The 11680-nt window shown below is 45.5% G+C and overlaps 5 protein-coding genes across 5 annotated transcripts; 3 read left to right on the top strand and 2 right to left on the bottom strand.

Annotated features, from left to right (window-relative positions):
• Window positions 1–363: 363 nt before the first annotated feature.
• Window positions 364–1665, top strand: FPRO_16054 (uncharacterized protein; the record flags this gene model as incomplete). Its single annotated transcript, XM_031225156.1, has 4 exons — window positions 364–379; window positions 429–781; window positions 836–1004; window positions 1058–1665. 4 exons carry the CDS (start codon window positions 364–366, stop codon window positions 1663–1665), a joined length of 1146 nt encoding a protein of 381 aa, XP_031090343.1.
• An 875-nt stretch (window positions 1666–2540) lies between these two features.
• On the top strand, window positions 2541–3161 carry FPRO_16053 (uncharacterized protein; the record flags this gene model as incomplete). Its single annotated transcript, XM_031225155.1, has 1 exon — window positions 2541–3161. One exon carries the CDS (start codon window positions 2541–2543, stop codon window positions 3159–3161), a length of 621 nt encoding a protein of 206 aa, XP_031090342.1.
• Window positions 3162–4813: 1652 nt separating this feature from the next.
• FPRO_16052 (uncharacterized protein) lies at window positions 4814–6418 on the top strand (the record flags this gene model as incomplete). Its single annotated transcript, XM_031225154.1, has 5 exons — window positions 4814–5036; window positions 5109–5171; window positions 5228–5593; window positions 5644–6170; window positions 6221–6418. The coding sequence occupies 5 exons, from the start codon at window positions 4814–4816 to the stop codon at window positions 6416–6418; spliced, it is 1377 nt and encodes a 458-aa protein (XP_031090341.1).
• Window positions 6419–9097: 2679 nt separating this feature from the next.
• Window positions 9098–9541, bottom strand: FPRO_16051 (uncharacterized protein; the record flags this gene model as incomplete). The annotated part of the gene is made up of 1 exon (XM_031225153.1): window positions 9098–9541. The coding sequence occupies one exon, from the start codon at window positions 9539–9541 to the stop codon at window positions 9098–9100; it is 444 nt and encodes a 147-aa protein (XP_031090340.1).
• A 463-nt stretch (window positions 9542–10004) lies between these two features.
• Window positions 10005–11243, bottom strand: FPRO_16050 (uncharacterized protein; the record flags this gene model as incomplete). The annotated part of the gene is made up of 1 exon (XM_031225152.1): window positions 10005–11243. The coding sequence occupies one exon, from the start codon at window positions 11241–11243 to the stop codon at window positions 10005–10007; it is 1239 nt and encodes a 412-aa protein (XP_031090339.1).
• Between the last annotated feature and the right edge of the window lie 437 nt (window positions 11244–11680).

Here is an 11680-nt window from a genome sequence, read left to right as displayed (position 1 = left end):
TGTCCAACCGGACCAAGGCTGCAAATAGACACCCTGTAGAGGCTCCGGTCAAAACCAGAAAGTCGTCTGTAAAGTGTTTTCGGCTCCTGTAGCGACGAACTGCGCAGCTCCATGAAACTAGCGGCGGGCCAAAGACTTCAGACGTTACAAGTAAAGGTTACAAGCCACTTCCCTAACATTAGATATCCAATGAGAACACCGATCTAAGCCGTTGCTTTGTCACATAATTTAGAGCATTCAACGACACGTCAGCTCCCTTACCTTGATATCCCGAATGGTACTTGAAGAATACCAATCCCGGCGCTGACAACACAGATACTGCATTCCAAAGCTTGCTATATGGCCCATCAGACGATTCAAATTATGCCTAATCTCAAAGGTCAGTGTATAGCAGCCGTTATGACCGATATTTTGCTGATTGTACGTAGAACCTTTGATGGAAGATCTGGACATCCTTCTTGACCTGGTTGCAAGTATTTCAGATTATGACGAGCCTCAAGTCCGGGAAATTCTTGAAGGCCTTGACTTACTTGATTACAGGAAGCGGCCTATTTCTGAAGCGACAGATTCGGTAGCTTGTGCACTTTGGAGCAGGCCTGATTGCCAAAGACGCAGACGACTGGAGCTCAAGGGCTTATCTTCCATAAAAATTGCAAAAGTTCTCGGCCGGCAGCATTACTGCAAGTCAAGTCGCGTACTATACCGGTGCTCGTGTTGTATAAATACATACTCTACATGGGGTGCCGCTGCTGATCACTGGCAGATGAGACACAATGGTCCAGTAATCATATTTTGCATGTCGTGCGGCCATCAATTGTCAGCTGACAATGCAAAGAAGCATCAAGCTGTTTGTGGGTGGAAAACTATCGACGTAATGGCAAGTGAAACTACTCGCGTTTGGCTCTACTTCCTTCAACACCTGTTGAGCTTGAAGCGCCAGGAAGTTTCTAATTTGATAAGGGCGTATCATCGACGAGATCCGCCTCGCCATTATGACACAAGAAGTATCCCATCCGCGCATCCACCTCCGGTCTGCTGCGTTCTAACCATTACAAAGGTCTCAAGATGTATTTGTTCCAGCACCTGAGGCAATCTCATAAACTTCTAGAGGCTTCTGAATGCTCACCATGGCAGCAATCGCCCGAGGAGTGGCATGATTTAGGCGTAAATGGAGGCTCAACTACAAAAGAAGACTTCCTTGTAATTATGAACTCCATAAGAACAGGCGAGTCGCTGAAAGGTCGGAAGCTTCTCGTCTGGGATCCTGACCTATTTGACGATGCCCATCGCGACTTTTACCGGTTACAGGTTAACACAAGAGAATCCAAATGGGTACGACTAGAAGCCGAACAGGGCTCTATGTCATTGAATCGCGTCTTTTATGATCAAACTACATCGACGTGTGCTAAGACATCCAGTGGCCACTGTGCCCCGACGCCTCATTTTGCCTCGACCACCTCAATATACGCTGAGTTGGAAGAAATCCCCACAATGAGTGATAATGACAGCCGCAAAATACATGAATCAGATAGTGACGGCTCCAGCGAAGTTAGTTCGATAGCGGGCAGTGACACTGAGCTTCCCTATGGCGCCGGCTATGCGTGGCGCAGTGCTCGGCAAGCTCGACTCAAGACCAAGCCTAGTCGCTATAGATTAGGCCTCTAGTTATTATTAGAAATCTTACATTTCAAGACTTACAGTTCCATTAGCACATTGAATTTCTGTTGCAGAGGAAAGAGTTGCCTTGTGCACAGCAATAAACCTAGTAAAGCTAGTTGGAGTCACGAAAGTAAAGTCTATATACTTCAATGTACATATAAACACGTAGTTTGATCGGCACACTTTTTCCAGATGCCCTAGATGCCCTCTATGATGACGATACTAGTCTGTAGGTATATATATTGGTCCATTTCCACATACACGTCAGGTACATATGTGAGCGATATAGGTAAACTTTCCAACGCGTCAACCTGTAGTTTAGGAGCAGTCTTTGGCTTTGTCCTAGAAACCACAACTGGGTCCTCTCATAATCATACACCCCTTGCACGTCACCTTATTCTTTTGCTTGTCGTTAATGGCGGCGTTTGGGGTCAGATCAAAATACAGGCGAACCTCAATAGTCAACGGCTGTGTCAGTCTCGTTTAACGTAAGACAAAAAAGTCTTTAATGGCTATTTCAAGCCTTTAGGGCTATGCTCAATATTCTCCGGCATCTGGAACACCTGCTTTGAGAGATTTTGCTTATGCTTAGAGACTTTGTACCTAAAATGAAGGAAGTCTCTATGTTGACCTTTGTGACCACAGACCCAGATATATTCGGAGGTTAAAATACGCGATCCATTCGCCCGTCAGTCACCATGATCTTGGATGTCCAGGAATAGGATTACAATCCAGCTTAGTAGCCCGTCCTTGGCCAGCACCACACAAACGAAAAAAGGACGAAGGTGAGAGTATATATGACCACATGAACATAATATATGAAGCCATGGATCTAATAAAAAGCTATATGAGAAAGTTGGTATCCCACAGATCAATTCACTATGCACGACTACAAAGAGACAATATTCAAGCTGGTTGGCAGGTTCAACATTCAAGGCGGAGTTATCAAGCAGGCGTTGGCAACAGATATCTTGTGTAAAAACGGCCTTCGGCCATTTGACCACAAAAATCATGACATAAAAGATATTGGTATCCTTATTATATCTGAGGCAGAATATAATAAGCCTAGCGAATTTCTTGGACCTGTTCGCGATTCAGGCGGTCGGCTAGTTAAGAAGAAATGGATTGAGGATCTTCACTTCAAGCGTACATGGTTGGACCCATGTGGCGATTACCTGTGGGAGGAATTAGGTTGTGTGGACGACAAGGATGTCAGTGGTGATGACAAGTACAAGTGGCAGGATGATGACTACGAGCAGGGCGATGACGATGATGATGAGTCTGACGATGATGACTATGAGCCGGAAGATGACGATACTGATGAATCTGAAGCTGATGACTATGAGCATGGCGATGATGATGATGCATCTGACATTGATGAATCTGGCGTCGATGAGCCTGAGACTTATGATTACGAAGTTGATGAAGAGCTTGAGGAGTCTTATTGGAAGAGGGCTTATAATGAAGACTCTGAGGATGAGTCATATTGGAAGAAAGCTTGAAAAAGTGGTGGGTAAGGGATTTGTGATAGGAAGCGGCATAATCGTAACTGACAGTCAGCTTCGGAATCTAGCCCTAGTTCGGATGGTAGCTCCACCGACTTAAGCACCGATAGTTCAGTAGATACCGACCACAGTATCACCTTGCAAGACGTTTATGGTGATTGAATACTAAGTTCAAAAAAGTCACTTAAGACAAAAGCAACTTTGAAAGAAGTATTGACCGGGAAAATGGCAGATAAAATGTCAAACAAGTATATTCGAAGTCAAAGTGGGCAGGACAGCGGCGCCTGGCTTATTATGAAAATAGCATGTACCGACAACGATTTGAAGGAATAGCAGGACACGAAATCAATCTTAATCTACGCTAAACAGGCCGCGAATTATTCAACGCGAATGAGCCGTTTTCGTATAATAATTTCTGGACCAATAGCCAACAGCCGCGATCAAGGAATATCTGTAAGCACAAAAAGAACGTTGTTTCCGCCCCTTTCCCCATCCTCGGGAGAGCTATAAACGATGCCCTCTTGAAGTGATTCCCCCGGACCGGCACACAGTGTCTGCAGCCAGCTTCCGAAAGACAGAGAATAATCTTCACGGTCCATGTACCTTTTGAACCCGTTACGAATATTGTCGAGATTCTATTTCTGAAGATATTTATCTTTTTTCATTGACACTTAGATTTGGTATAGTAGGTTCTGGTTGGGCACCTTGTCCTTCCCCTTTTTAATACGTAGGCAGCTAAACTCCATTTATATGCGCTGACAAAATGTCGGTAGTTCTGAGAAATTAATCTTTAAACATCTACATATCTCGAACAATAATGAGCAGTCTCAGAAAAAGACAAGTTTAAGACTCACGGATTAATTTAGGCGTCAAATTATACCCGCAAATAAGGGGCAGCTTTGGAGTTACTTTATCAAGTTTGGGCAGTCGAGAGAATAAGCACTATATCCATTTTAGTAGAAAGAGCACCTTTTAAGAAAACTAGAATTATTTATAATCACAGCTTCATTTACTTCTAATAATAATACCTCAATTTGCTAGCAAATAAAGGTCCCTAAAAAAAAACCTTTTCCTAAATAAAAGGATGAGTTCAATTGTATTAAACAAAATAGTGAGCTTAATACAATCATTACGTTCAAATATTAGATAGCAGGAGACAATATATAATGGCGAACCCTAAACTAGCAGCATTCTGAGAAGACCATATAAAACTATTAGCAGCATATTGATTACTAAATCAAAATATGGATTCACGCCGACTATCGAACAAAAGATTTCATTTAATTGGCAAATTTGAGAGCAAAAAAGAGATAAACAATATAATCAAAGGTTTAGGTGGTTTAGTCTGGCGACGAAACTGCAGTCAACTACCGACTGACTTGATCTTGGCACCTACCCAGACAAAGTTTCAAGAAGACAAGATTCGTAGCGAAGCTCAAGAGTTTAAAGAAAAAGGTGTAGAGTTTCAGCATGATTTGAAATGGTTATTGGATCTCCGGGATAAAGATACCGGTAGGAAACCCAACGAGTCCCTAAGTTCCACGAGGACAACGGAAAGCAGCATCACAATACCATCGCGGCAAATTGTTTCTACTACTCCGCCTCCTATAGATATAACGATTGAGAGATCAGGAGAAGGACAGGAGAATATGCTTTCTACCAGGAAACATGTTGCTGTGAGGGAAACTGTCCCTAGTACGATCCCGTCCAACGCCCAACACAAAGTTATGAAGGCCATCGTCGAGCCAATATTCACGCGCCAGCATGCTCCCACTGGAGCCCAGAATCTTGACATAGAGCGCTCCAGGGTTCTTTGTAAGAAACAAGTTCTACGTCCCCCTCTCAAGAGGGCTGGCGACGTCTCTATTCCCTGTATACCTGATGTGAGTTTATACCATACGTTCTTAGGACATGGGCGACAATGTGACTAATATAACACAATAGGCAGATCACGACGACGACGAGGAAATTACAAGGTTGTTATTAATGCCAAATTAACGAATAAATGTCTGTCTACGTCAGCCTTGTCTGTTGTTTTTGGACTTTCTCTAATTACTTTATAGACAAGATCCGAGGTTTGCTAGGTGAAGGAGGCTATGGCACAGTTGTCAGAGCCTGCAAAGTTGTTAGAGACTGTGAGGTTCCCGAATCTAAAGATGTAGCCATCAAGATCAGCGCGGTAGGGAAGGGACGCAGCAATGCCGCGAGGAAGGAGTTTCGGATACTCGAAACCATTAAAATGAATGATGAGAAGAACCAGAAGGGGTGCATCCGTGTACAAGAGTGTTTCGAATACCGAGGCCACATTTGTATGGTTATGGACTTACTTGGTCAGAGCACCTGTGAGTTCCTTGAACAGAACAACTATCTTCCATATCCAAAAGGCCATATCCAGAGTTTTGCCCGGCAGCTTTTTAACAGTGTAGCCTGTAAGTGTAAAAGTATGGACCTAATTCCAAAGCATTCTGACGAGGTTTAGTCTTGCACGACCTAGGCATAGTCCATGCTGATATTAAGCCCGAGAATCTCGTACTATGCGACCACACTTACTGCACCTTACCTTATCACCGCGTGAGGCCTTCTTCCTCTTTTGTAAGATCTCAAAAGGCGCGATATGCTGCAGAGCGCCGCGTCTTAAATAACACCGAGGTTCGGTTGATCGATTTCGGTATAGCCACATTTATGGATGAACCTCCATCACATTTTGACTCAACTGCACCGTATTGTGCCCCAGAGGCCTGGATATATCACAAAGCGTCATTCTCCCAGGATATATGGAGCATAGGATGCACCCTCGTCGAGTTTTTCACCGGTGATATTCTCTTCGACGCCGATGATATGACTGAATACATAGCAATGACAGAAGCTGTTACAGGACTCAAATTTGAGGAAGAAATCTCTTGGATCACCGACGAAAGGTTTCGGCACATTCTTTCCGCTTTGCTTCCCAACGCAATGCAAAAACCACGCCAAAGGGTCCAGCGGATGAGCATGAAGCATGTTCACGTAAGCGACTATTTTCCCAACCTACTATAACCTTAATTAATACCAAATAGCAAATCATCGCGCCTGGAGACGATCCCTTCCTTAAAGACTTTGCGGATCTGTTGAAAAGGATTTTTGTCCTAAATCCTGATCATCGTATCACTGCAAAGCAGGCTTTACAGCACCCTTGCCTCACAGAAATAGCCCAGCCAGATGATGACACTTTGGCTGCAGAACCCAATAGCGCATCAAACCTCGCAACGCCATGATTTCTCAAGTTAGAGACGGCAGGTCCATGATCTCCTGATTGTATTTCAATGGTTCGGCACCTTCCTATTCCCAAAGCATTCTGATCAAGACATATGGCTAGCCAGCGTGGTGGTTCCATGGTACAATACTTTGATTTAGAAGAGATACTATTATAAGATGGGTATTAGTGATGGAGTTTGAGTAACATAAACTCTTACGCTTTGGCAGGACGAATGCTTACAGTGCCCCATCTTCACCCTCCTTTCTTCAGTCCAAAGCATGCTAAACATTATTCTCCGAAGCGTCTGCTTAAGAGCGACCTACAGATGGTCTTCGCTTAGACTCTTCATGGTGCGTTGTTATTGCAGAAAAAATGCAAGCTGGCTCTTGAAAGTGATGGCAATCGGTGGTTCCGTATCCCATACGGAATGGCTACAGCGAAAGGCTTCAATAGGCAAACCCAGCCACTGATACATTTATAGTGATTCAATGACTTCTATAACTACGAAGCTAATTATATCTAACCAAGATCCAACTCAACTACGAAAGCAGATGAGGCTTCAATATTAAGATTTAAGATAGCTTTGGCGCCACTAACTAGTAAAACCATTTCTAATCTCAAGCAGTCTACCAAGGCTAGTTGCGCAATCAACATAGTAGTGAAGGATAACAACCAGAAGAGGGAGGATACTGGGCAAGATGCTAGGCAAGGGGCGCTGATGAAAAAGAGCCAACGATGATGAAATATTGGGGCGTTGTTCCTCTTTGCCAAAACCCACCATGAAGTGGTCTCCGGAGCCATAGAAATCTGCTATAACATAGCAGACTACAAGAACTTGCCAAAAATGAAACAAGCTGTATGATTAGAACTCCCCATTAGGGTTTACTGGGGACAGATAATAACAGGTCAATATGTTGCAAGGATTACATCAGTATTACAGAGAAAATAGCAGGTAAATTTCATTGTTGTCCGTATTTGGGGTACAAAACTTGTGAGGTGATTGATTACGAGGTGATAAATTATGAGGTGCTAGATTGTGGGGCGATAAATTCTAGGCTAGCTGGGGAGCAGGGAACTGTCATCGAGGTTCGGTATCTTGGCTTGCACGGGGTCTCACCGGCCTTGGATCTCATATGCTCGTTCTCAATATAGTATCTTGACTTGATTTCTCTGGTTTCAGCTTTGCCATTTATCCTGTGCGGTCAAGATGTCCAATATTGATGCCGGCCGTCTGTCCAGTAGTTCTCAAAGTTGGCAGGGTTGGCCTCGCCCCTTACGATTCTAACCTGACCCCTCCTCATCCTCTAAATCAATCCTTCGGACAACCTTCCCCGGCAGCAGGTCCACATACTTGAGACTTAGCGTACATATCACTGTCGGCAGCGTTCTCTATGGTAACTCCTTTGAGCAATACAGCATCTCCTACCGGGCCGTATTTGGCCTTTACAGCCTCTCCAAGCTGACCACATGGTAAGCGCTATTGGTGTCAAGTTTTGAGAGGAATTCTTACAATTTGACGGTCCCGGGGCGTCTTATCTGGAATACCATCAATGTCTTTCTTCTTGAGAGATCCGTTTAAAAGGCTTTTAGAAAAGTCCTCCTAGGATACAAAGTATGGGGGTATTAAATCTTTGCACCTGTCCATGTCAACCTTTGCCATTCATGGTCACGGCCAAAGAACGCGGGAATGTGAGCTCTTTATGTGGCGTTGCACAAGGCTCGAGCCGCGGCCAAATTGTCTGAGTCAATGCTATCATTGTAGTAAATGACGAGATCCATGATAGCTCGGTTAGCGGATAGGAATACTCATTCTGGACAGACGATAGTGCTGGAGGTGATGAGGAGGTTGAGAGAAGTAAAAGGATGGTCAGATTGAGAACCGTATACTATGTAGACTCGGGGCGAACATGCCTTGAGAACTGGGGAGCTATGAGTAAGTGTTACCCTATCACTAGCAGTGACACACTGTGATAATACTGTGAGCGAGGCAAAGTAAACTACCTGGGGCTTTGTTGCACTGCTTTTTTTTGAGATGGGAGAGGTGTCTAACAAAGGAGTGGCCTGGTGAGTAGAACCACCCTCAGCACCTCCCTCTAGGGCCTAGTCAGTTTTAATAATTGCCAACAGCCCATACGAGATATCTCCAGTAGAAATATGATGTTTGAGTTGATGGTTGATTTTAAATCTAAAAAAAAAAAGAAGAAAACATGTACGTCCATGCGTATGATTCGCAGTTCAATGAAGATATTTTGTGCACTGCAACTAACCGAAGACTATATCAATTTATCACCAATGAAACGTCTGAAACGGGCTCTCCATGGGCTGCAGCGTTCAGCCGACGATGCAACAAAGTTGCCGCCGTATGTAACGCCCCGCATCTTTCGGCAACCAATAAACTAGCAATACCAGTTGAGCTAGATTTAAGAAATGACATGAAAGCAATAAATGGTTCACAACGCTCTTTTGGGGGGGGATTTCTAACGTTCTATTCGTCGTCGCGTAACTTCAAGTCAAGACAATAGGCAGCACAATCACAATATAACCTCTGCTGTTCGGGGCCACAACGTAGCACTGTAAAAGGGGTCCAATGGTACTGAGCCAAAACTCCTCCATGTATGAAAATCTTCAGTCAGATCTGTCGGAAGGACCAGCTGAGATAAACACTCTTTGCCGTGGCCACACATATGATGAGTGGCCTTTATTGTTTCTCCTTGAGTACAAACATGCCCCCGAACCAGCCATAAGCCCGTGTCAATCTTCGTCCGTGCCGTCGAGCGACTTCGAAAGGAATCTTGCCTTTTGGGTGGGGCTCATGGAAGTGAATCTCTCGCTCAATGCCTAAAATAGTAGGCGAAAACTGCCAGACAGAGCCATAGAGCTTCTCGATCTGGAAACCTGTAGAGGCCATTGCATAGAGGAAGTCGCCCCATGGAATGGAGCTAGGCGTCGATGTTACCTCAGGGTCGAAGAGCAAAGTGCGAAACACCCTCAATGCTCGAGCATCGACGGAGAATATTGGCTGAGCGTCGAAAACCTCGAGTTTTGTGGCATCAAATGGTTCCACGTTATCGTTGTTGTTGGACGTTCTAGAAGGGCCACCCTTGGTCTTGGTCTTGGTCTTGACCTTGGACTGAAAGGGCATTGAATCTCTGAGGTATTTGTGCAGGTTGGTCCAGGAACAGACTTGAAAGTGGACGGTTGAGGGCCCAAAGATCTTGGTCCAGGGCAGGCTCAGTTTTTTCTTTTGCTTTTGTAGGTTCAACCCATTCTACGGTCCTTCGCAAGATGCGCGGTTGAGAAAGAAGGCGAAAAAGAGCTGTATCTTCAAAATTTGTGACTCTAGCTTTTGTTACGTCGTCAACCTTGGTCCAGAACATATCCAAATTCGACTCGTCCTGTCGCAAAGCGTCTACCGTCTCTTTTGTCCGACGTTTGCTATATGGGTAAGTAAATTTTCCACCTGAAGGCTCCGCGAGTCTAGCGGCGTTATCCAGGCCCTTCTGTAAAAATGCAGCGTGAGGCTGTGCCACGGGTTTCTGTAACGCGGTGTACTGCGCTTCAAAACCTTCCACGTGATCAGCCGAAGCCATCTCGAACTGTTGAGCCTATGGCTGATAGAGCTCGAGTTGCTTGAGACTCTGTGTGACAATGGCTAGGTCACCGATTATCTTGGCTACGTGGGCCGATATGCGGGCGTCCGCCTTAGGCTCCGCCTGTAGCAGTCGCTCCAACTCATCGACGACGTTGGGCACGCGAACGAGAAAGAGGGTATAATCATCTTCCCACAGTGTTCGTAACAACCAAATCAATTGTTGTTCTACTTTTTCCATTTTGAATCCCGGGCGACTCCTTACGAATATCTTTGTCGAGTCAGAATCAACAGGCGGCTCACGGACGAAGAATTTCCGCATTGGTGGAGATGCTGGAACAGCTACTTTAAGCTTGTTCAAGGGCCCCTTTGCCGTTTGCTCCAAGAAGTACTTGAAGCGGAGTAGTGAAACAAAGTACTCCTTCGGTAAGTCCTTGTTGGGTAGTATTTCCTTGTGAAGCTTCTGCTGTAGCATGCTCAGGTTTTTGACTTGCCGATGAAGCTCAGTGAGGGACTCCAGATTCGCATAAGCATCTGAAAGCATACCAAAGGTTACCCGGGCCCAGAGACTATTCTCCCGCAGCCTGTGGGTTGCAGGATGTGGAAGTCCCCTGTTATCAGGCAACATTTCTTGTCGGTGATCTTTGATCTCGCAGAAATGGTCAGCAAAATAGGCAGGATCCTCACGAAGTGCCCACACGTGATCTTCTGCTGCTGGAATCTGGGCTTGGAGAAGAGACGTGAGTCGTTCAAGATCAAGTCTTGCCGGTAGCCTGTAAGGCGCTTCCGCAGCCATTGCTGCCAATGATACGAAGCTGGAAGCGTCGCTGTCCGTCTTCAGAAATGGCTCAGGCTGGATGCTATACGCGCTATTGGCGATGTCTTCGGCGGAGATGTCGCGGAGGACTTCATGACGAAGTTTAATGAGGAAGGGCATCAACCGAGCCTGTGCCTCGAGAATAAGGAGGCCCTCCCCAGGGAGAAATTGTTTGCGTGTGTGCATCCAGTCAAAGGCATCTGGGTGCGAATCCCAATCAAGAAGCTTTCCATATTCCTCAGGCGTGGTGGCACCATGCAATACCATCGTGTGAAGGTTAAGGAAGATAGGAACTAGTGACTTTGTCACTTTGCCTAGATGCATTGCGTCGTTATCAGCCGCCGCAAAGGCCGGAGGCGGATGACGGCCTCTAGCATTCAGCAGCAAGAGCATAAGCTTAGGACGTGATAAGTCCTCCTGGTTGACGTAGGGCCACATGTAGTGGTCCTTATATTTTGAGCCTCTCTCTCGTACTTGCTTTGATTCTCTGCGAAAGGCCTAGAAATCAGGACGATGAGAGGCAGGCATTGCCGGCCAAGCTTTGAGGAGAATTTGAAGTCTCTGCCGCCGACTCTTCTTGGTCCACCTTTTCTGAATCGTGGACTCATGCCTCTCCAGAATTTGCTTTAGGAGATGGTGACTTGCATAGATCTTGTTCGAGTATTCTCCAGCATGTCGTCGAACCTTGGCCGGAGAAGGAAGGTCGGGCATTGGACCTCTCATGGCGGTAAGGAATTTAACGGGATTGGACCAGCCAACATCAGGCAGAGAACCATCTTGACTGTCTAAAACTTGGCCCTCCTCTGGGAGGGGTCAAACTGGAAGTCTCGACTGAGGCTCATGGTTTGTTTTGATAATGAGACGCTCCCAAGGCA

Source organism: Fusarium proliferatum (assembly GCF_900067095.1).
Source record: "Fusarium proliferatum ET1 genome assembly, contig: FPRO_scaffold019, whole genome shotgun sequence".
Classification (NCBI taxonomy): Eukaryota; Fungi; Ascomycota; class Sordariomycetes; order Hypocreales; family Nectriaceae; genus Fusarium; species Fusarium proliferatum.
This window is presented reverse-complemented; position numbering and strand designations above follow the sequence as displayed.